Source organism: Perognathus longimembris, chromosome 17, assembly GCF_023159225.1.
Source record: "Perognathus longimembris pacificus isolate PPM17 chromosome 17, ASM2315922v1, whole genome shotgun sequence".
In the NCBI taxonomy this organism is placed as follows: Eukaryota; Metazoa; Chordata; class Mammalia; order Rodentia; family Heteromyidae; genus Perognathus; species Perognathus longimembris.
This window is the reverse complement of record NC_063177.1, coordinates 25530778-25554014: the sequence shown is the minus strand read 5'-3', so window position 1 is coordinate 25554014 and position 23237 is coordinate 25530778. Positions and strand designations below refer to the sequence as shown.

The window sequence follows — 23237 nt, the reverse complement described above, 5'->3', positions numbered from 1 at the left end:
CTTTCAATTCTTGATTTAACATTTACTTTTATCATTGTGATAGATTGCAAAAATAACTCTGAGTGAGGAAACAAAAGAGTAAAGCCAGGGCTGGGACTGTGGCTTAGCAGTAGAGTGCTTGCCTAGCATGCATGAAGCCCTGGGTTTGATTCCTCAGCACCATATATACAGAAAAGGCCAGAAGTGGCACTATGGCTCAAGAGGTAGAGTGCTAGCCTTGAGCAAAAAGAAGCCAGGGAGAGTGCTCAGGCCCTGAGTCCAAGCCCCAGGACTGGCAAAAAAGAAAAAGAAAAAAAAAGAGTAAAGCCACAGTGCCAGTAATTTTGAAAAATATAAACAATAGCATTGAGAAGAATTTGTGAGAATGGGTTACGAACAGATTGTGTGTGTGTGTGTGTGTGTGTATGTGTTTTGTGTGTGGTCAGGACTAGATACTTAGAGTGAAAATGATTCAATAAACTGTAAAGCAGTAATTGCTGCACAATGACTGGTTTGGTTTTTGACTAGTATGCATAGGCAAACGTAATCAAGAAATTGAATCCTAATGATTCCTCTGTGAAATCATACCTGAAGATAGCAGGAATATCTTCCTTTAGGTAATCTAGACTTTCAGATTAAGTCAAGGAATTGCTGTTAAAGAATGGAGAAAATAGTGCCTTCCTCCCCCCTTCCTTTTTAGTTTGGTTGGTCCTGGGGCTTGAACTCAGGGCCTAGACACTATCCCTGAGCTTTTGTGCTTAAAGCAAATGCTCTACCACTTTGAGCCACAGTTCTACCTCTGCCTTCCCACTTTACTTATCATGTCTTTTAAGATATTAAACAATGTATGGCTATTGACCAGAAAACAGTGAGGTAAAAAAATGGTTGTCCTCAATGTTTGAAAGACAAGGGCAGAGTGATTTATTTAGAGTAATACCTAGTACAGATAGTATACAGTGTAAGTTCAAGAGAAAATTTAGTATTATCCAGTCCAAGAAAGACATAGAATGGGTTAGATTTTGACCTTTACACTAATTGGTACAAATAGGAATTTTTTGGTGGTACTAGGTTTGAACTCAGGGTTTTGTATTTATTAGGTAAGAGCTCTACCTCTTGAACTATGCCCTCAGCCCTCTTTGCTTTAGTTATTTTTCAAAGTCTTGAGATTTTACCTTGGGGCTGGCTTCAGGTGTAAGGTATTCAAGCTCTGAGTTTTATGTACCTCAGTATATACTCGGCTTGAGTGCTGTCCCTGAGCTCTTTTGCTCAAAGCTAGCACTCTACCACTTGAGCCACAGTGCCACTTCCAGTTTTCTGGAGATAAGAGTCTCACAGACTTTCCTGCCCAGTCTGGCTTTAACCATGATCCTCAGATCTCACCCTCTTGAGTAGCTAGGATTACAGGCATGAGCCACCAGTGCCTGGCTTATTTTCAGTTTTTTGAACCAGGATTTCTAATAGTGAGATTTTTTTTTCAATTTTGGTACATTATGTTAGCCATAGTAAACATAATGGATAATATGAAACATTAGAGTTGTTTTTTTTTTTTTTTTTGCCAGTTGTGGGGCTTGAACTCAGGGCTTGACCACTGTCGCTGGCTTCTTCCCGCTCAAGGCTAGCACTCTACCATTTGAGCCACAGCACCACTTCCTGCTTTTTCTGTTTGTGTGGTGCTGGGGAATCACACCCAGGGCTTCATGCATGCTAGGCGAACACTCTACCACTAAGCCACATTCCCAGTCCACATTACATGTTGTCTTCATTTGGTTTTAGTAATCTCTGAATTACTTGCAGCTACAGTATCAGACTTAGGGATTTCAGTTTTACTTGGTATTGTTGGGTAAAGGTAACAAATGAAAGGGCTTAGAACAATATTTATAGTATGTGTGAAGCCACATTAAATGTCATTGTTATTGCCAACACTCTTTGGATCTTATTATTAGAAGACTGAGATGAAAAAATAGAAACAAAATGTTGGGGATTGGTAAACCTGAAAATTAGAGTATCCTTGAAACTGAGATTGGTATGTATAGGAGAATAGACGTCTAGAATAGCAAAAGCTATTGAGATGGAAACTTGTCTTTGTTCTTTTTTTTTTTTTTTTTTTTTTTGGCCAGTCCTGGGCCTTGAACTCAGGGCCTGAGCACTGTCCCTGGCTTCCTTTTACTCAAGGCTAGCACTCTGCCACTTGAGCCACAGCGCCCCTCCTGGCCGTTTTCTGTATATGTGGTGCTGGGGAATTGAACCCAGGGCCTCATGTATACGAGGCAAGCTCTCTTGCCACTAGGCCATATCCCCAGCCCGGAAACTTGTCTTTGAATATGGTATCGTGATTGTAGAATTAGAGGGAACATTGACTTCCTTCAGTTTAGACATAGTAAGTGTGCATTTAAGATAGTAACACATAAAAGATATATAGTAATATGTAAAAACTCATCTGTTAGTCAGGTACCAATGGCTCACCCCTGTACTCCTAGCCACTCAGGAGGCTGCCATCTGAGGATCACAGTTTGAGGCCAGCCAGGGCAGGAAACCCTGTGGGACTTTCATCTCCAGTAAACTACTTAAAAAAGCCAGAAGTGGTGCTGTGGCTCAAGTGGTAGAGCGCTCACCTTGGGCAAAAAATGCTCAAGGACAGTGCCCAGGCCCAGAGTTCAATTCCCAGGACCTGCAAAAAACAAAGTCATCTGTTGTCCCACTTACAGATAGCTACATACATATTTTCTTCTTTTGTAGGAGAAAATATGTACATAGAAGAATTTAAATAACTGAACATAAAAACTTTTTATCATATGAAACATAGTAAAAGTACTCTGGATTGCTAATTTGGTATTTGCATTATTGTCTATCATTTTAGCATCCACTCCACAATTCAGTATTCTTATTAAATCAAGAAAATACCGGGGCTGGGAATATGGCCTAGGTGCAAGAGTGCTTGCCTCCTACACATGAAGCTCTCGGTTCAATTCCCCAGCACCACATATATGGAAAACGGCCAGAAGGGGCGCTGTGGCTCAGGTGGCAGAGTGCTAGCCTTGAGCGGGAAGAAGCCAGGGACAGTGCTCAGGCCCTGAGTCCAAGGCCCAGGACTGGCCAAAAAAAGAAAAGAAAATACCATTTTTATCTATTGCTTACATTTTCCTTTGTCACTAATGAGTTCTTTATTTGTTTATTTATTGCTGGTCCTAGGGCTTGAACTCAGAGCTGCTGCTACTTTTTTTTTTTTTTTTTTTTGAGTGGTACTGGTCTCTGAACTTTGGGCCTCACACTCAGCTTATTTGCTTGTTTAGCTGGTGCTCTATTACTTGAGTCATGCCTTCTAGCCCCTCTTTTTGCTGATTCCCCCCCCCCCCCCCGCCAGTCCTGGGCCTTGGACTCAGGGCCTGAGCACTGTCCCTGACTTCTTTTTGCTCCACAGTGCCACTTCTGGCCTTTTTTGTATATGTGGTGCTAAGGACTCAAACCCAGGGCTTCATGTATACAAGGCAAGCACTCTCGCCACTAGGCCATATTCCCAGCCCCTTTTTGCTGATTTTTCTAAATTTAATTTTATTGTCAAGGTGATGTACAGAGGGGTTATAGTGACATACGTAAGGTCATGAGTACATTTCTTGTCAGACTTGTTACTACTCCCTCCCTCATTTTTCTCCCACTTCTCTCTCCCCCCCCCCATCCCCTGCAGATTTTTTTTTTTTTTTTTTTGCCAGTCGTGGGCCTTGGACTCAGGGCCTGAGCACTGTCCCTGGCTTCTTTTTGCTCAAGGCTAGCACTCTGCCACCTGACACAGCGCCTCTTCTGGCCATTTTCCATATATGTGGTGCTGGGGAATCAAACCGAGAGCTTCATGTGTAGGAGGCAAGCATTCTTGCCACTAGGCCATATTCCCAGCCCCTGATTTTTTTTTTTTTTTTTTTTGAGGTGAGGTTTCATGGATTTTTCTGCCTGGGCTAGCTTAAATCTTAGTCTAATAGATCTCAGCCTCCCTGAATAGCTAGGATTAAAGACACCATCACCAATACCCTATTACACCTTGGGTGGTTTGTGTGTGTATATGTGTGTGAGAGACTGGGACTTGAACTCGGTACCTCATACTTTGCTCATTGGCTGGCACTCTACTAACCGAGCCATGCCTCCTATCCCTATACCTTGGCTTTTTTTCTTTTTTTGCCAGTCCTGGGACTTGAACTCAGGGCCTGGACACTCAGGGCCCTGAGCTTCTTTTGCTCAAAGCTAATCCTCTACCACTTGAGCCACAGAGCTACTTCCAGCTTTTTCTGTTTAGGTGGTACTGAGGAATTAAACTCAGGGATTCATGCATGCTAGGTAAGCACTCTACTGCTAAATCACATTCCCAGTCTTACCTTGGCTTTTTTAAAACCTTTGTGTGTGTAGGAGGAGGTAAATCTGGCTTTTAGAGGTTTATTTCTTTTTAAAAGTTTATAAAATAGAGCATGTAATGTGTTTAAAGTGGATAAAATATATTATTTCTGTTCTGTTTGTATTTTAAGATGGTGATGGAATTTCCTGACAATGTGTTGAATCTTGATGGGCATCAGAATAATGGTGCACAACTAAAGCAATTCATTCAGGTAAAGTTTTTGAAACCTGTTTTCAGTAGTGTGTGTGTGTGTGTGTGTGTGTGTATGTGTGTGTTAAAATGTAGGTATGTTTTAATTTTCTTTACCTCTGGTTCCCTAGATATTAAGATTGCATTAGTACTAATTTTATTTTTACTATTGCTCTAGTAAATATAGTTGTATACCTGATTTATGGATTTGTTTATGTGAAAGAAAATTGGTGGTAGTGTGTTAACACTTCACATGTCAAAATATTCTTATTGTACCAGGCCATCTCTCCTGATGTTTAAAGATAACATACAGTTTTTCATTAAGAACTTGTTCGGAGCTGGGAATATTACTATGTTTTATAAAACTGAGAGTGCTCATTGTAGTACAAGTCCTAGAAGTTATTCCTAGAGTTTTGTCCATCTCTTGCGGCAAGCACTCTACCACTAGGCCATATTCCCAGCCTACTAATCTATAATACACCTGTCCATACCTCCAGGTGAGAATGCTGCTCTACATGCTCACAAACCTACTGTGGCTCCTATGGTAAACATATGGTTTGATTAGAAGTTGAGAAGATGGCATCATAAAACTAATTGTTCCTTTCTTTCCTTTTTTTGCCTTTTTTTTTTTTTTTATGGTCATAGGGCCTGGGCACTATCTCTGAGCTCTTTTACTCAAAGCTAGTGCTTAGCCACTTTGAGGCACAACTCCACTTTCAGTTTTTAAAGTAGTTATTTGGGGATGAGAGTCTCAATGAGGACTTTTCTGCCCAGAGTGGCTTAGAACTCTGATCCTCAGATCTCAGCCTTGTAAGTAACTAGGATTACAAGTGTGAGCCACCAGTGCCCAGCTTTGTGTGTGTGTTTATATATATATATATATATATATATATATATATATTTTTTTTTTTTTAAAGCTGAGGACTGAACTCAGGGCCTTGTACTTGGTAGACAAGTGCTCTTCCACTGAGTTAAATCCTCAGACCCCTTTCTTTCCTATTTTAAGTGATAGCACTAAGCCTAATATTCACTGGACAAGTCCTAAATAGTACTATGCCTAATATTCACTGGATCAGTCCTAAATTTCCAGGGTTTTTGTTATACTTGGACATATACTGCTTATCTTTCCCTCACACTGGAAGCAGTGATTTTTACTTGTTTTTTTGCCAGTCATGGGGCTTGAACTCAGGGCCTGAGTACTGTCCCTAGCTTCTTTTTGCTCAAGGCTAGCACTGTACCACTTGAGCCACAGCGTCACTTCTGGCTTTTTTTAATATATGTGGTGCTGAGGAATCAAACCCAGGGCTTCATGTATGAGGCGAGCACTTTGCCACTAGGCCATATTCCCAGCTCCACGGAAGCAGTGATTTTTTTTTTTTTATACTCTCGATTTTGGAAAAGAAAAAGTTGTGGTGCAAACTCATTTTAGCATGAACAAGATTGTCTACTTGGTTTTTCTGACTCAATTGAAGATAGAGAAGGCAATCTCTCATAGGTTAGACCTAAATTATACAAAGATAGGTGCTAATAGTAAAAAACGAATTTAATGTCTTCGAGGATTCATTTTGTTTTTCTCTTTCTTTTAGCGACATAGTATGCTTAAGCAACAAGATCTAAGTATTGCCATGGTGGTAACATCCCGTGAAGTCTTGAGTGCACTTTCTCAGCTTGTCCCATGTGTTGGTTGTCGTCGCAGTGTGGAGCGCCTCTTTTCTCAGCTTGTAGAGTCTGGAAATCCTGCCCTTGAACCCCTGACAGTAGGGCCCAAGGGAGTCTTATCTGTAACTCGAAGCTGCATGACCGATGCAAAGAAGCTTTATACATTATTTTATGTACATGGGTAAGTATGATCAGAAAAGGTTTTTTTGTTAAACACTTTGGTGACAGTGGAACAGTTTTTCTGAGTTTAGTTGAGAAAAAGTGTCCAAAGTTTTCTTTTGTTTTGTTTTTTGTCGGTTGTGAGGCCTAAATTTGGGTCTGGACACCGTCCTTGAACTCTTTTACTCAAGGCTAGTGCTCTCTCACTTTGAGCCACTTGTGGTTTTCTGGTGGTTAATTGGAGATAAGCATCTCATGGACTCTCTTGCTTGGGCTGGCTTTGAACCGTGATCCTCAGCTCTCAGCCTCCTGAGTAGCTAGGATTACAAGTGTGAGCCACTAGCACACAGCTTTTTTTTTGGTACTAGGGTTTGAATTCAGGTTTTTATGTTTATGAAGATGGCACAGTACCTCTAACACATCCCTCCAGCCCTGTTTTTCACTGGTTTTAGGATAATTTTCCTATTCCTATGGCAGACAATGATCCTTAGGCTTTTAGTAGCTGGGGTCACAGGCATGTGCCACAGTGTTTTGCTTCCCTTTCAGTGGAGATAGGTTCTTTCCTTTTTCTTGCCAGTCCTAGGGCTTGAACTCAGGGCCTGGGCATTCTTCCTGAGCTTCTTTTGCTTAAGACTAGCACTCTACCACTTGAGCCACAATGCTACTTCTGGCCTTTTCTTTTTATGTGGTACTGAGGAATTGAGCCCAGGTCTTCATCCATGCTAGGCAAGCACTTGTACCACTAAGCTACCTTCCCAGCCTTTGAGATAGATTCTTACTCCAGCTTGCCTGGTACCACAGTCCTTCCAATCTCAGTCTCCCATGTAGCTTGGTATGACAGGCAGTCCATCTGCTATTGTACCCAGCTATGGGTTACAAAGGACTCTTATGGATGTTTTTGCCTGGGATGACCTCAAACCTCAATCTTTGTGTTCTCAGCCTTGTAAGTAGCTAGAGTTACAAGTGTGAGCTGCTGGCACCTGTTTTATTGGTTCTACTGTTTTATTGGGTAACTTGTAGATTCTACTCTTAAGTAGAGAAAGGGATACATTAAATAAATATAATTGGTTACATGTTACAAAAAACCTTTTAAGGGTTTTAAGGGTGATAGAGAATGAATGGATAGAATATAAAAGGTAAGGAAAGCTTGTCTCATGGAGTGACACTGAGTATTATGGATTATGGGCTTAATGAAGTGAGTAAGGGAACCATGTACATATCTGGAAGAAGGCAGAGAAGAAATAGCAAGCCAGATAATTAGAAGTTGGAATTTCCTGACGTGTCTGAATAGCAAGGAAGAAGCCCTTATGGCTGGAGCCAGATGAATTAGAGGAACAGTAATGAAAGATAAGATCAGAATCATAGTAAAAGTACTTGGGAGTGGTGGCATATCCCTGTAATCCCAGCTACTCAGGAGGCTGAGGTGGGAGGATCAGGAGTTTGAGGCTTGCCTTGGCTACATAAATGAGATATTTACATAGCTGCAGAAGGAATACATTGAGTAGAACAGGTTTCTTTGAGCATTTTGACAGTCTAGGAACAGAGAATATAAGTGTGCAAACAAGAAAATATACACACTCTTGGTTTAGAATCAATATGAGCTTTTTATTGGGTGCTGGTCCTGGGTTTGAATGTAGGGCCGAGGTGCTGTCCTTGAGCTTTTGTGCTCAAGGCTGGCACTCTTCCACTTGCCATAGCTCCACTTTTTTGTAGGCAATTGGAGATAAGGGTCTTGTGGACTTACCTGCCCAGGTTGGCTTCCAACTGTGATCTTCAGATTTTAGCCTCTTGAGTAGCTAGGATTACAAGCATGAGCCACTAGCACCTGGCTTCAGAAGCCTTTTAATTCCTATTTTTTTCTGGGGAGTAGGAAATATTTCTCTTTTCATTTCTCCCTACTTTAATCCTGTTAAATTAAAATAAATTTTGCTAAAAAATTTTATTTGAGAAGTTTTTGGTGTAGGTGATATGCCTTTAATATTTTATACTTCTCCTTAAAAGGCAGTAGTCTTTTTTTTAATTTGAAAGAAAAGTGTTTATCAGCTTTTAATAGTCTACTTTTTTATTAGGTCCAAACTAAATGACATGATAGATGCTATTCCAAAAAGTAAGAAGAACAAGCGATGTCAATTGCACTCCTTAGATACACACAAGCCAAAACCTTTGGGGTAAGTAGAATTGAATGACAAAATGCTTCCTCATTGTTAAGATAATACATGTTGATCATATTTAGTGAAAAGAATAAAAGCATTGCCAATTTCAGTTTAATAATTGGTTATACTCTGACATAGATCAGAATAAATATGTTCTTGTTTACATAGGACATTTTGCATTTGACTATGGAGAGAGTCTTAGTATATTTGAGTTTCAAGTATTTTTTTCTGAGAATTTATGTAGCTAATACATTTTTAAAGTAGTGACATCATTCTTTGATCTATATTCAAAACGTATAAGTTACTTTTTTTGCCTTTCTTATTTCTAGTCTCCCTCATGATTTATCGGTGATTGAAATAAAAGAAAGCCATAGGGGGTGAAAATATTGAAGGGATGGATGGCACAGATTGAGATGCATTGTATATATAAACTGCTTTGTTAAATGGCAAAACAAATTTCAGTACATATCCTAAAAAATTAAGAAAAGTGAGGGAAGGGGTAGACTGAGAGGGATGGGTAAGAATGATGAAAAGAGTAAAATTGATCAAGACAAACTTTATTCATAAACTGCTTTGTTGAATGGCAACTCCTTTGCACAACTACTTAAAATAAAATATTCAAAACAAGAAAAAAAGCCCTGAATCAGTTTTGTCAATGTGTTTTTGTGGGTTTTTTTTTTTTTTTTTTTTTCCCCCAGTCCTGGGGCTTGGACTCAGGGCCTGAGCACTGTCCCTGGCCTCTTTTTGCACAAGGCTAGCACTCTGCCACTTGAGCCACAGTGCCATTTCTGGCCTTTTCTGTTTATGTGGTGCTGAGGAATTGAACCCAGGGCTTGATGTATATAAGGCAAGCACTCTACCACTAGGCCATATTCCCAGCCCCTCAATGTGTTTTTTGTTTGTTTTGTTTTTTACTACTCCTGGGGCTTGAACTCAGGGTCTGGGTGCTGTCCCTGAGCCTTTTTGGTGCTCTACCACTTGAGCCACAGTACCTCTTTCGACTTTTCTGAGTAGTTTATTGGAGATAAGAGTCTCATGGGAATTTTTCTGCCCTGGCTGGCTTTGAACTTCCATTCTAAGATCACAGCCTCCTGAGTAGCTAGGATTATAGGCGTGAGCCACCAGTGCCTGGCTGGCAATATGTGTTTTATGGAACTAATTTGCAACTTTCTTAGATGCTCCAGAATCCAACTCTGCTTTTGCCTGATCTGGAACAGTGCTACAGTTGTCCCCTACAAAATTGGTGGGTGGGAAAAAGGGGTATGATGAGAAGTCATATAATTTGAAGGAAGTTTCTAAGAAGTAACTTTTATTTTGGAGAGAATAAGATATAAACTATATTTCTGAGTTAAATTTTAAAGTTAATTTTTAAATATTATGAATGTAATTGATACCATTGTTGTGTAGACATTTTTGTTCCTGATATAGAAGACATATAACCAGTTGTGATAATGTAATCTATTAATACAGTTTTATTTCTATACCTAAGAATAATTTTTTAAAGAATTTTATTATAAAACTTGTTAAACAGAGAAGTAGAAATACTCTACAAGTTGGGCTTTTTTTATTTTGTTCTAAATACAATTTTATTATGTTTTTGTTTTTATGTGGTACTAAGGAAGTGAACTCAGGGCCTTGTGCATGCTAGGCAATCACTCTACCACTAAGCCATGTTCCCAGCTCTGTAGGGTTTTTTTTTTAAGATGAATTCTCACTGTGTTGCCCAGGTTGATCTTCAATCCATGCACTGAAATAATCCTCCTACCTTAACTTTTAGTACAGTGAGAAACCATACAAGAATTTTTCCCCATCCCATGTACTTTTACACAGATTCAATAGTTAACAAACTAAGAATTTCCTAAGGCAAATTCAAGGCATCTTGTTAACCATGTCAATAATTGCAAATTTGTGACATAGTTAATTAAGCACCTTGCCAACTCTGTTAATCTAATACTCAGTTGATACTCAGATTGTTTTAATCATTGTCCAAAGTGTCTTTTTACATTGTTTGAACCAGGAACCAAACAAGAACCACATATTACATGCTATCTAAATGGAGTACTGTGAACCCAGCATAGCTCTCCATACAGCCTAAAGTAGTACATAATGATAATTGTTATCTTACACACTTTATATCAATATCTCTACAGAGATTTTCTCATTTTGAATGCAGAGTTCATTCTAGTATTCTTGGTAGAGATACTAAAGATACAGAGTAGTATAGTATAGCAAAAACAAAAACTGCCTTCAGGTTCCTTCCCTCTTTTCTTCTCTTCCTTCCTTCTTTCCTGTCTTTTCTCCTTCCCTTCATGGGTTCCTTCTCTCCCTTTCTTCCTTTTTCCCTCTCTCTCTCCTTTCCTTCAAGATGCTAGAGGAGATCCAATCCAGGGCATCCTATATACTAGATAAATACTCTACCACTGAGTTACATTTGATATTTCCACTGTTATACCCTCCCTTCACCTTTTTACTTAAACTTCATAGAAAGTATAATATCTTTGATTCCAGCTAGAAACAATTCAGGTCATCATTTCTGCGAATGTTCTTACATCCATGCAAGTAAATCTAGGTTATTGTCTGGTACCTAAGTTTGATATCTGAAAGTAAAGGTCTAGGTCAAAGTTTGGGCCTCTTGTAGCTGAAGACTAAGGATTATCTTAGGGAGTGATGTGTGAAGTTACTACCTAGGGGGAAGAGAGTAGCGGAAGAGAAATGAATGCTGAGAAATCTAATGATACGTATGTATACGTATATATGTGTGTATGTGTGTTATGTATATGTGCGCATATGTGTGTATGTATGTATATGTGTATAGATAGATAGATAGCAGCCTAGTAAAGAAAATGGAGGAAGTGTGTCCCTGATAATAGGTAGCAGGTAGGAAGGTAAAAGAGTATTTCAAGAAAGCCTGGTCAGTGGTGGTGAATGTTCCTGAGTCAATTGAGGGCCCCATAGTTGACATTGGATTTAGCAACACTGAATTGGTAATCATGACAAGCAGAGTCAGAGGTTGAGTGGAAGCAGACTCACATTGGAGTGGGTACAAAGGTGAATACATGTAAATCATATGAAGAGATAAAGGGTAGATAGATTATGGGTACAGTTCTGTTAGAGTCGTGGGGTACTCAGTCATAAGTATAAAAAGAGGAAATATAAAAATTGAGAGCAGAACTTAACATGGAAGGATAGTGTAGGAGTTAAGGTTTTTGTTGTAAAAAATAAGAGCTGAACCTTAGTTTGAGCCCTTGTGAGAGGGATTAGGAAGCTGAATTGAATGTATGACCTTAGGTTGGGCTAGGGTTTGAGAAATACTTGTTAGCTATGTAGAGATAGAGCAGGTTAAAGATTCAGAGATTTTTTTTCCATCCCAAGCATCCAGGGCAATGAATTTCTAGGACTGTAGTGAGACCTGCAGAAGAACAGGCAGGAGCCAATTTTTCAGAATCATGAAAAATCAAGAAGACTATCCTTGAATGGAATATAAACACATTTCTCTTGGAGTCCACATCTGCAACAAAGCAAAACGCATGACCAGTACCACATTGAGACTGGGGGGTCGGGGGAATCTGGGAAATTTTTAGTAAGTTTAAAAAAATTATTTATATTGTACTTGTTTAGGCTATGTGAAGTGTCGATCTAAGTGTATTATCTTTAGTAAATGTACAACTTATTTACTATGACTAATCTGTAACTTTTCTAGCTTCTTATAAATACGAAGATAAGATTTTTGTCGCCAAAAAACAACTATGAGAAGGAGTGATTTTTAAGAAATCACTTAATGATTGCATTTAAGTAGATCAAAACTTCTAAGATTTTTCAATTTGTGAAGATTGATTCTTGTTTATAGGTAAAAATACTTAAAACCTTTTTAAGCCTTTTTGGCTCTAGAATATTCCAAGTATATCTGCTTGTGAAATGCTTTGTATATGAACCAATTATTACTTTGATAACTATAGTGTTAAATTGAATTAAATGAACTTGATAGCTAAGCAGAAGCTTATATAAAGATGTGAACACACTACAATAACATTTTAATATGGCTAAATATGTAATTATACAAATTTGTAGTTTTATCATACTAATATCTTAATGTTAAGAATTCATAATTTTAATTTATTTAGAGTGTAGAAATTATTGCTTCAGATGATATCAGTGTCACTAAGCTTTGTACTATACTGTACTGCAGTGAAGGGAGCAGTAGCAGTGTCAGTTCAGAGAAGTTAAGTACAGATAAGAGAAGTAGTGAAGACCACAGGAAGGACAGCAAGTGTAGGATCATTTTCCATTATGGACCTTTCCAGGGAACAGCCAGGTAAAATCAAGCAATCCTTTATATTCTGCCTTTTAAATAAATCTTTCACCCTTGAATATTCCCCCTTTTCACTAATTTTTGTTCTTTTTGCAGAGGTTGTTGGATGGATGTATGGGAACTAATGTCCCAGGAATGCAGGGATGAAGTAGTTTTAATTGACTCTAGTTGTCTTTTAGAAACACTAGAAACATATCTTCGAAAACACAGGTAAGTCTCAAGTCAGAGTGGAAAGTGCCTTTGCTGTTAACCCAGTGTGACCTGTTGCTTTGTAATAGAACTCCAGCCTCCCCATTAACACCTGGTACTAGGTGGAGCTTATTGCCAATTGGCAGTTGCTTTATGAGATGAATCTCAGAATTAGCCTTCTTGTGTGAGCCAGCATTCACCTTTGATTCCAGACCAGCTTTTTAAGAAACACAGCTTGGGGGGCTGGGACTGTGGCCTAGTGGTAAGAGTGCTTGCCTAGCATGCATGAAGCCCTGGGTTCGATTCCCCAGCACCACATATATAGAAGCCAGAAGTGGTGCTGTGGATCAAGTGGTAGAGTGCTAGCCTTGAGCAGAAAAAAGCCAGGGACAGTGCTCAGTCCCTGAGTTCAAGCCCCAGAAATGGCAAAAAGAAAAAGAAACAGAGCTTGACTGAATCAGTCACTTTGGAAACTGTAGTAATCCTTTTGATGATAGAATCATTTTATGATGGCATTTACAAAAATTTGCAGCTTTTCACTTCATTCTTTGTGTAGTGTTCTGTAATTGCCAAGACCCTTAAAGAGAGTTGGAACTTGTATGACTCATATATGTGTTTGTTTGTGCGTGTGTGTTTGCTGGAACTTGAACTCAGTGCCTGTGTGCTGTCCCTTAGCCTTTTCCTCTCAAGATCACCACTGGCTGCTTATCAGGTAAAGAGTGTGAGGCCTTGTGTTCAAGCCCAGTACCAACAATACACACACACAAACACACAGTATCTCATATATGTAGAACACATTCATTCATTGATGAATGTTTGGGATGGACATTCTGTATCTTGGCTTTTGTAAGTAATACTGTAAACAAAGGTCTACAAACATTCCGTATAATACACACACACACACACACACACACACACACACACACACACACCATATATAGATAGATAGATAGATAAATAGGTAGATAGATAGTCTATATTTTTTCGGTTGTGAGGCCTGGAACTTGGGGCCTGGGCGTTGAGCTGTTTTGCTCAGGGGCTAGTGCTTTCCACTTGGAGCCACAGCACCACTTCTGTCTTGTTTTGTTTTTGAGTGGTTCATTGGAAATAAGTCTCATGGGGGACTTTTTTGCCTGGGCTTTATTTGCACTGTGATCCTCTTAAGTAGCTAGGATTACAGGTATGATCCACTAGTGCCCAGCTCCATAATGTATAGCCAAAAGTTGGATTGCTAGATATGATAGTTCTATTTTTGAGGAACCTGCAAATTGGTTTCCATGATACACTTACTATTTACATTCCTGCCAACAGCTTGCAAAGAATCTACTTACTCTATATGCCTTATAGTGACCATTCTAATGAATATGAGGTGTGATATCTAATTGTGTTTTGTTTGTTTGTTTGTTGCTAGGGGTTTTTTAACTCAGAGCCTGGGCACTGTCCCTCAGCTGTTTTGTTCAAGGCTATTGCACTACCACTTTGAGCCACAGTTCCACTTCTGTTTTGGGGTTTGTTTGTTTTTTTGAGTGGTTAACTGGGGACAATCTCATGGATTTCTTTGCCCGGTCTGGCTTTGAACCAGTATCCTCAGATCTCAGCCTTCTGAGTAGCTAGGATTACAGTCATGAGTCACTGGTGCCCAGCCTTTTTTTTCATTTTTTTAAGCTTTATTGAGATACAGTGATTTAATGGTACTTGTATAAATTATTGCTTCTGTTTATCCAGTGGATTTAGAGCCTCTAATTTTTATTTATATTTATTTAAAGAAAAAAATTGTTACTATTTGGCCATAAAGATGTGTACATCAAAGTAATGCATGCTAGTTATAAGGATAAACATTACAGTAAGATATATAAGTCAGAAACAACAGGAGCTGGAAGGTGACACAGTTATCCCACTATGGAAGAGATAGAGGTGGGAGGATTGCTTGAGACTCTGGCTCTTTATTTAGATAAACAAAACAAAGAAAAAAACAAACAATAGGAATTCAGGGAATAATTTCTAAGATGGGAGAAATAATCAGATTAGTTTTAGAAAAGCTATTTTGTGAGAAATTCATTAGTGCTTGGAAGAATTGGGCATTTGTGAATCATCTTTGGAGTATTATCTGTTTAATTCTTGGGCCTTTTTTTTTTTCACCCCTCTTAGGAAAACCAGGTAGGGGACACCAATTAAGCTTTTTAATTTTTTGCAATTTATTTATTATTTCTCTTCTCTGTGGGGCTTAAAAGAATAAATAAGCCAGGCAACTTAAACATTGGCATAGGGAATTGAAACAAAGGGACCTTCAAGAGATCTATGAAAGACAATTATAACAATTGACTCCAACTTTAAATAGTGGGATCTAGGGAGAATTATGATATCCTTAACAGGGATTAGGAGGGAACAAAAACTGCCCTGGGACATTGAGTTTAAGATGTTGCTTATTGGATATTCCTGATGTCTCTGGTTTCCAGTGATAGTTTGGTCCTTATGAAAGAGCAGGATGTTGAATAGTTACTGAATCATGAGTCATCTCTATGATTTGTTATCTTTGTTGTTTTTTGTTTTTTGGGGTGGGGAAGTAGTATGGTTTAATTGAACTCAGGACTTTGTATTTGATAGGCAAGTGCTCTTCCATTTGAGCCATGCTCCAGGCCCTTTTGCCTTTAATTATTTTTTGCCTTGAACTGTGATCTTCCTAATACTTTCCTGTAGCTAGAATGACAGGCTTGTGCCACTGCCCTGGCTTGTTAAAGGTGGTCAATAACTTTTTGGTGAGACTGACATCTACTTCTGATCCTTCTGCTCTCTGCTTCCTGAGTAGCTAGGATTACAGGTGTGCACCATCATGCCTCTTCATGAGTCATCTTTATATAGATACACCTTAGCTGTAAACCATTGGATTCAGTAGATAAATAAATTTAAAACTTTGTTGAATTTTCCTTGCTTCACCCAACTTCTTTGAAGCTAGCCAGTTAGAAATATTGTAAGCTTGACTTTTTAAAAAAAACAAGAAGCTCTTAACTGTTTCAAGAATTCAAAGATAAATAAGGATTTGCCAGATGCAGTGGAACACTCCTACCATTCAGGGCCAAGGCATAAGGCTTATGAGGTTGAGACTGGTTGGTCTCTTACATGGGTGTTTGTTTGTTTTGAGACTGTCTCAAAAACAAATGCCCAGTACTTGTGTCTCATGCATCTAATCTTAGCTACTCAGGAGACTGAGATCTGAAGATTGCCGTTGGAAGCCATCTGGGCAAGAAAGGCCATGAGACTCTTATTTCTAGTTACCCACCAAAAAGCCAGAAGTTAGAACTATGACTTAAGTGGTAGAGCACTAGTCTTGAGCAAAAAGCTCAGGAACAATGCCCAGGTCCTGAGTTCAAGCCTCAGTACTTGCATACACACGTGCACAAAAGAAAAGCAAACAAGTGAAAACCCATAAAAACTGGCTCTGTTCCTTCCTTCCTCCCTCCCTTCCTTTTTTTGTCGGTCATGGGGTTTGAACTCAGAGCCTGGGTGCTGTCTCTGAGTTTTTTTCTGTTCAAGGCTAGTGCTCTACCACTTTGAGCAATAACACCACTTCTGGTTTTCTGGAGATGACTTACTTAACTGCCCAGGCTGGTTTTGAGCTGCAATCCTTAGATCTCAGCCTCCTGAGTATCTAGTCTGTTCTGTTCTTTTCTTTCTTTCTTTCTTTCTTTCTTTCTTTCTTTCTTTCTTTCTTTCTTTCTTTCTTTCTCTCTCTCTCTCTTTCTTTCTTTCTTTCTCTCTCTCTCTTTCTCTCTCTCTCTTTCTCTCTCTCTTTCTCTCTCTCTCTTTCTTTCTTTCTTTTTCTTTTCTTTTCTTTTCTTTTCTTTTCTTTCCCAGTCCTGGGTCTTGAACTCAGGGCCTGAGCACTGTCCCTGGCTTCTTTTGCTCAAGACTAGCACTCTATCACTTGAGTCACAGCACCCCTTCTGGCTTTTTCTATATACATGGTGCTGAGGAAATCAAACCCAGAGCTTCATGTATACGAGGCAAGTATTCTACCACTAGGCCATATTCCCAGCCCGGTTCTTTTCTTTTTGATTGTTAAATGAAAGTTTCAACCTTCTCTAAATGTACACGTTTTCTATACTTGTATCAAACACATTTCTGTATATAATCTGTATTTAATAATCTCAGTGCATATTTTTGGTAATGAATTTGACTCTTGGAAGCTACTAGTAGATTAAAAAATGTATATACTAATCCTTGCCCCGACATTCAAATATTTAATGTGTTAAAATATAGTTGTAAAAATGTGAATAAAAATTTACTGGCTGAATTATCAACTATTTTCAGGGGTAGGAAGGAGAGGGAACGTAGCTAAGAGTTATTGGTTTATTGCCTCCTTTTTGTGTGTGTGCCAATCCTGGGACTGGAACTGAGGGCCTGGGTACTGTCCCTGATTTTTGTGTGTATGTGTGCTCAGGCTAGCTCTTATCATTTGAGCCATAGCTCCACTTCTGGCTTTTTTGCGGTTAGAGATTAAAGTTTCACAGACTTTACTTGCCCAAGCTGGCTTTGAACCACAGTCCTCAGATTTCAGCCTCCTGAGTAGGTAGGATTATAGGCATGAGCCACCAGCACCAGGCTACTTCTTAGTTCTGTAAAATAGATCTTGAAATATAAATGCCTACTCTTTAGCATTATTTTCTGCACATGTATTTTATGAATACTAAGTATATATCTGCCTTGCTGGAACTCAGGGCATAGGTGCTGTCCCTGAGCTTTTGTGCTCAAGGCTAATGCTCTACCACTTGCCATAGTTCTATTTCCTGCTTTTCTGGTACTTAATTGGAGATAAGAGTCTCATGGACTTTCCTGCCTGGGCTGGTTTCAAACCATGACTCTCAGATTTCAGCCTCCTGACTTGCTAGGTTTACAGGCATAAGCTACCTGTGCCTGACATCTACCTTATTCTTTAAGGGTGTGTACTTCTATAACTTAAAACTAGCTACATTCATGTGTTTTATACACACACACACACACATTTTTTTTGAATGAGTAAGGTGTTGCTGTACTACCCACGTTGAACTTGAACTCTTAGACTAAAGCAATCTTCATGCCTAAGCTTCCTGAGTACCTGAGCTTATATATGAACTAGACGCCTATGTGTCCAATTAATATGCACATTTGACACATTTTGGGAGTTGGTGCCAGTCTGGTATACTGTTATTTACTGTATGAAATGATCACAGACCCAGTTCTTAATTTGAGCTTTTTCTTTTCAACAGGTTTTGCACTGACTGCAAAAATAAAGTCCTCCGAGCATACAATATCCTTATCGGTGAACTTGATTGCAGCAAAGAAAAGGGCTACTGTGCTGCACTTTATGAAGGCTTGCGGTGCTGTCCACATGAGCGACACATACATGTTTGCTGTGAAACAGACTTCATTGCACATCTTTTGGGTCGTGCTGAGCCAGAGTTCGCAGGAGGGTATGAGTATGTAGTTTGCTAGAATGGGCTATCTAGCGCTTTGCTTCATTTTATTACTGAAAGTTTATTTTCATCACCTTTGCATCTACATATATGATGTATGTATAAATTCAGTTGTGCTTGTAAAGATCATATTTTCTTGCTAGAACATGTGAAAATATGAGAAAACTGATCTTTGGTGTTTGGTTTAGTCTTTTTGCTCCTTCTTGCTTCAAGGGAGATGGGCTTTTTTTTTTGGCTTTCATTATTATGGATTATCATTTTCACTTGAAAATGATTAGAAGACATTTTTCTTCATGCATTATTAGGTTTTGTTCATGATGATGGCTTTATAGAAGTGAGATCTTTACATCAGTGAGTTAAGAAGTGCTATATTTTTGTAATTCATGAACTGTGTATACTATGTAATTACTATAATCTTAAATGTCATCTCTGGCTTTGTTAAAACTAAGTTTAAAAAATGTTGTTCACAGAATAAGTCAGACTCATTTCCTTTGCATGTTATATGTTTATGTATTAGCTGTTATTGGAGTGTCTACTTTCAGCTAGGTGTTTTAGAGTTCAGAGACAGAACACAAAGTCACTACGAGTACTTCTAGTAAAGACTGAACTAGACAGCTTTGTCTGTGGTTGAATTACTTTATCACATTGCCTTTCTCTATTCTCCCTTAAACCAAACAAACAGTAGGAATTTTCTATAATTGAAAGGTGAAAGGAACTGTCAAGTCTATTGTGAGGTAGACCCTGATATGGCTTCTCTAGACCTGAAAACCCTTCTCTTTAGAGCCAGTTCCCGAATTACCTTATTTTAGTGATATTGGGACTTAATTCTACTTGCTTGTGTACTTCTCATTCATTATATACATGCATGCTTGTGTTTTAATAAATTTATATATACATATATGTGCATATAAATTGATTGTAAATGTATAGCTGTCTTGTGATTAGGCAGCTTGTGTTTAAAACCCGGATGTGGAGATATTTCAGGAAGTAAGACACAATTTATTATTCTGTATAGGCGAAGAGAAAGGCATGCTAAGACAATAGATATAGCTCAAGAAGAAGTTCTGACCTGCTTGGGAATTCATCTTTATGAAAGACTACATCGAATCTGGCAAAAACTACGGGCAGAAGAACAGACATGGCAGATGCTTTTCTATCTTGGTGTTGATGCTTTACGAAAGAGCTTTGAGGTAAGATTGTATGGTTAAGTTACTGCCTTGAATCTTAATGTAAGACACCAGTGCTCAGAGAACTGTGGTTCATTCATACACATAACTTTGGGTGGAGAGAGGTTCTGGGGAACTAGGGTTTAGATTTGTGAGTTTTTCCTCATTTTTAAAAATCTTTTTATTCTTCTAACCTTTTTTCCTCCCCTTAGAGTTAGGAAGTATAAGTTGGTATATATGAAACCTGACTAATGAAAAGTTAAAAGCCACAAAAAGAAATCTTTGGGTCTCGGTTTGAGAAAATATAGTAGTAAAAAATTGGGGCTGGGGATATGGCCTAGTGGCAAGAGTGCCTGCCTCGGATACACGAGGCCCTAGGTTCGATTCCCCAGCACCACATATACAGAAAACGGCCAGAAGCGGTGCTGTGGCTCAAGGGGCAGAGTGCTAGCCTTGAGCGGGAAGAAGCCAGGGACAGTGCTCAGGCCCTGAGTCCAAGGCCCAGGACTGGCAAAAAAAAAAAAAAAAAAAAAAAATTATACTATGCATGCCATTGATACAAGAATTGTTTTTAGGATTTGGGGTATGGCTCAGGGATAGAATGTTTACCTAACATGTACAAAGCCCTGGGTTCAGGGAAGGAAAAAAAAGCTTATTTTTTATTTCTTTTTGCATTACTGAATTTGAACTCAGGGCCTCATCTTGTTAGGCAAGCACTCTACTACTTTGAGCCATGCCCATGGCCCTTTTTTGCTCTTGTTATTTTGGGGATAGGGTCTTATTTTGCCTGTGCCCAGTTGTTTGCCTGGCTAAACAGCTGAGATGAGAGGTGTGTATAACCACTATTGGTTGGGATATGGGGGTCTCACGAACTTTTTGTTCCTTTTTGTTCTGGCTGGGCTCAAATAACAGTCATTCCTGGGCTGGGAATGTGGCTTAGTGGTAGAGTGCTTGCCTGGCATGCATGAAGCCTTGGGTTTGATTCCTCATTACCACATAAACAGAAAAAAGCCAGTAGTGGTGCTGTGGCTCAAGTGGTAGAGTGCTAGCTTTGAGCAAAAGAGCAGTCTTTCTGATCTTCTACTACCTTAGTAGCTGGGATTATAAGCATGAGCCACTATGCCTGGCAAGAACTTCTTTTAAAAGACTATTGAAGGCTTTTTATAATTGACTATTGGGTTTAGTGCTTGTGATTTTAACTTTTTTCATTCATATTCCACAATATTTGGCTAATAAATATTTCCTATATATCAAGCCATAGTTGTAACCCTTTTTACAGGCCTTTTGAAAATGAGATGAAATCTTTTTCTGAAATCATCCATGAACTTTAAGAATGCTGTTCTGGAAAGTCTGAGAAGAGTTTTAATAGTTTTCAATGGGAAGAGTTTTATTTATTTATTTTTATTTCTGTTGGTTGTGGGGCTAAAACTCAGGGCCTCGGTACTGTCCCTGAGCTCTTTTTGAAGGCTAGCATTCTACCACTTTGAGCCACAGCTCCACTTCTAGTTTTCTGGGGGTTAATTGGAAATAAGAGTCTCAGGGACTTTCCTGCCTGGGCTGGCTTTGAACTGTGATCCCTAGGTCTCAGTCTCCTGTGTAGTAAGGATTATAGGCGTGAGCCACCAGTGCTAAGTGCTAGGCTGGGCAGAGTTTTAAGTTTTCAGTGGGCAGATTTTTTTTTCTTTTTGTTTGTACCTTCAGAAGTTTAATCATCTAGCCAGGTTAAATAGTCTTTTCATTATTTGAAGGAATTGGTTAATGGTTTATTCTTCTTTGTATTTATTTATTTAGTGTTGATCCTAGAGCTTGAATTTAGGGCATGGGTGCTGTTCCTGAGCGTTTTTGCTCAAGACTAGGACTCTACTTCCACTTGAGCCACAGCTCCACTTTCGGCTTTTTGGTGCTTTAATTGGAGATAAGAGTCTTACAGACTTTGCTGCGTGGTCTGGCTTTGAACTGTAATCCTCAAGTCTCAGCCTCCTGAGTAGCTAGGATTAAAGGTGTAAGAGACACCTGGCTATTCTGCTTTTTAAAATTTAAATACTGCCCGGCATGATAGTACATGCCCATAATTGCAGTAGTTGGGAGACTTAGGTAGGAGTATTAGGTGTCTGTAGTCTATTTAACTTAGACCCAGTCTCAAAGAAAGATAAAAATCATCTGAGTAGATAGCTCAGTGACACTGGCTTCAATCCCTAGTACTACAGCAATATAATTATAATAATGGTGATAATGAAATTAGAATATTGTTTGTTCATAGGTATGTATCTAAGTATATCTTTCTCACAAGGAATAGTTGTATATTGACTTTGAGTAGTTCTTTTAAGAGTGTACAAAACATGTGAAAGTTCCTGGGTTTGATCATCAGCACTGCAAAAGAAAAAAGTATTTTTATTTATTTATTTTTTTTTTTGGCCAGTCCTGGGCCTTGGACTCAGGGCCTGAGCACTGTCCCTGGCTTCTTCCCGCTCAAGGCTAGCACTCTGCCACTTGAGCCACAGCGCCGCTTCTGGCCGTTTTCTGTATATGTGGTGCTGGGGAATCGAACCTAGGGCCTCGTGTATCCGAGGCAGGCACTCTTGCCACTAGGCTATATCCCCAGCCCAGAAAAAAGTATTTTTAAAAACTTATTTATGGAGACTCTGATTAAATTGTAGCATGAAATATTACTTAGCTGTATTTGATATAATTTGACAAATGAGGCTAGAGGAGTGGCTCAGTAGGAGAGCACCTGCCTAGCAAGTGCTAGGTACTGTGTTCAAACATCAGTACTATCAAACAAAACTAACAAATGAGAATTCCTATGGAGCAATAAAGGATAGTGTAAGTAATAATCACTTTCACATTTGTTTTTGCAATAGATGACTGTTGAAAAAGTACAGGGTATTAGTCGCTTGGAACAACTTTGTGAGGAATTTTCAGAAGAGGAACGTGTAAGAGAACTCAAGCAAGAAAAGAAACGCCAAAAACGGAAAAATAGACGAAAAAACAAGTGTGTGTGTGATATTCCTACTTCCTTACAAACAGCAGATGAAAAAGAAGTAAGCCAAGAGAAGGTAGTATTCCTTAGTATTAACTCATAAGTGTATAGGTAGTTTTTTTTATTGATTTGTGCATTTTTACTATGTTGTTTTTGTTGTTGTTGTTTCTTTTTTTGCCACTCCTGGGCCTTGGACTTCTGTCCCTGGCTTCTTTTTGCTCAAGGCTAGCACTCTGCCACTTGAGCCACAGATATGTTTTTTAAATATATGAACTCCTGTAGTTGGTGAATTCTCTTTTTCCTCAGTTTGTATAAGCTCGGATATTCAATGTCATACATTTGGTTTATGAAGATGGTGTTGGTTATCTCTTTACCTGACTTTTAAGTATTCTGTTAGAGCACAATATGCAGAATGTTATTTCTGGTTGTGACCAAAAGCAGTTCTCAGTTTTTGTGTGTGTATCTATTGTGAACCAGGGTCTCACCCTCTTGCCCCGCTGGCTTTGAACCATGATCCTCAGATCTCAGCCTCCTGAGTAGCTAGGATTACAGGTGTGAGCCAGTGGCACCCAACATATAACTTTTAGTACACTCTGGTTGCTGCTGCCTTAATTTTTGCCAAGGCA

The 23237-nt window shown here is 39.0% G+C and overlaps 1 protein-coding gene across 5 annotated transcripts in view; it reads left to right on the top strand.

Moving 5' to 3' along the window:
- Positions 1 to 23237, top strand: part of Ggnbp2 (gametogenetin binding protein 2) — a 34575-nt gene that overhangs the window by 6348 nt on the left and 4990 nt on the right. Inside the window, exons 3-10 of one of the 5 annotated variants that reach the window (XM_048367088.1) lie at positions 4488 to 4568; positions 6133 to 6386; positions 8434 to 8532; positions 12704 to 12829; positions 12923 to 13036; positions 18259 to 18468; positions 19481 to 19655; positions 22493 to 22672. In XM_048367088.1, coding sequence (XP_048223045.1) covers positions 4488 to 4568; positions 6133 to 6386; positions 8434 to 8532; positions 12704 to 12829; positions 12923 to 13036; positions 18259 to 18468; positions 19481 to 19655; positions 22493 to 22672 — 1239 coding nt within the window. Of the gene's footprint in view, positions 1 to 4487; positions 4569 to 6132; positions 6387 to 8433; positions 8533 to 12703; positions 12830 to 12922; positions 13037 to 18258; positions 18469 to 19480; positions 19656 to 22492; positions 22688 to 23237 lie in introns of all 5 variants that reach the window. The other 4 variants (XM_048367085.1, XM_048367087.1, XM_048367089.1 and 1 more) reach the window with 4 other exon arrangements.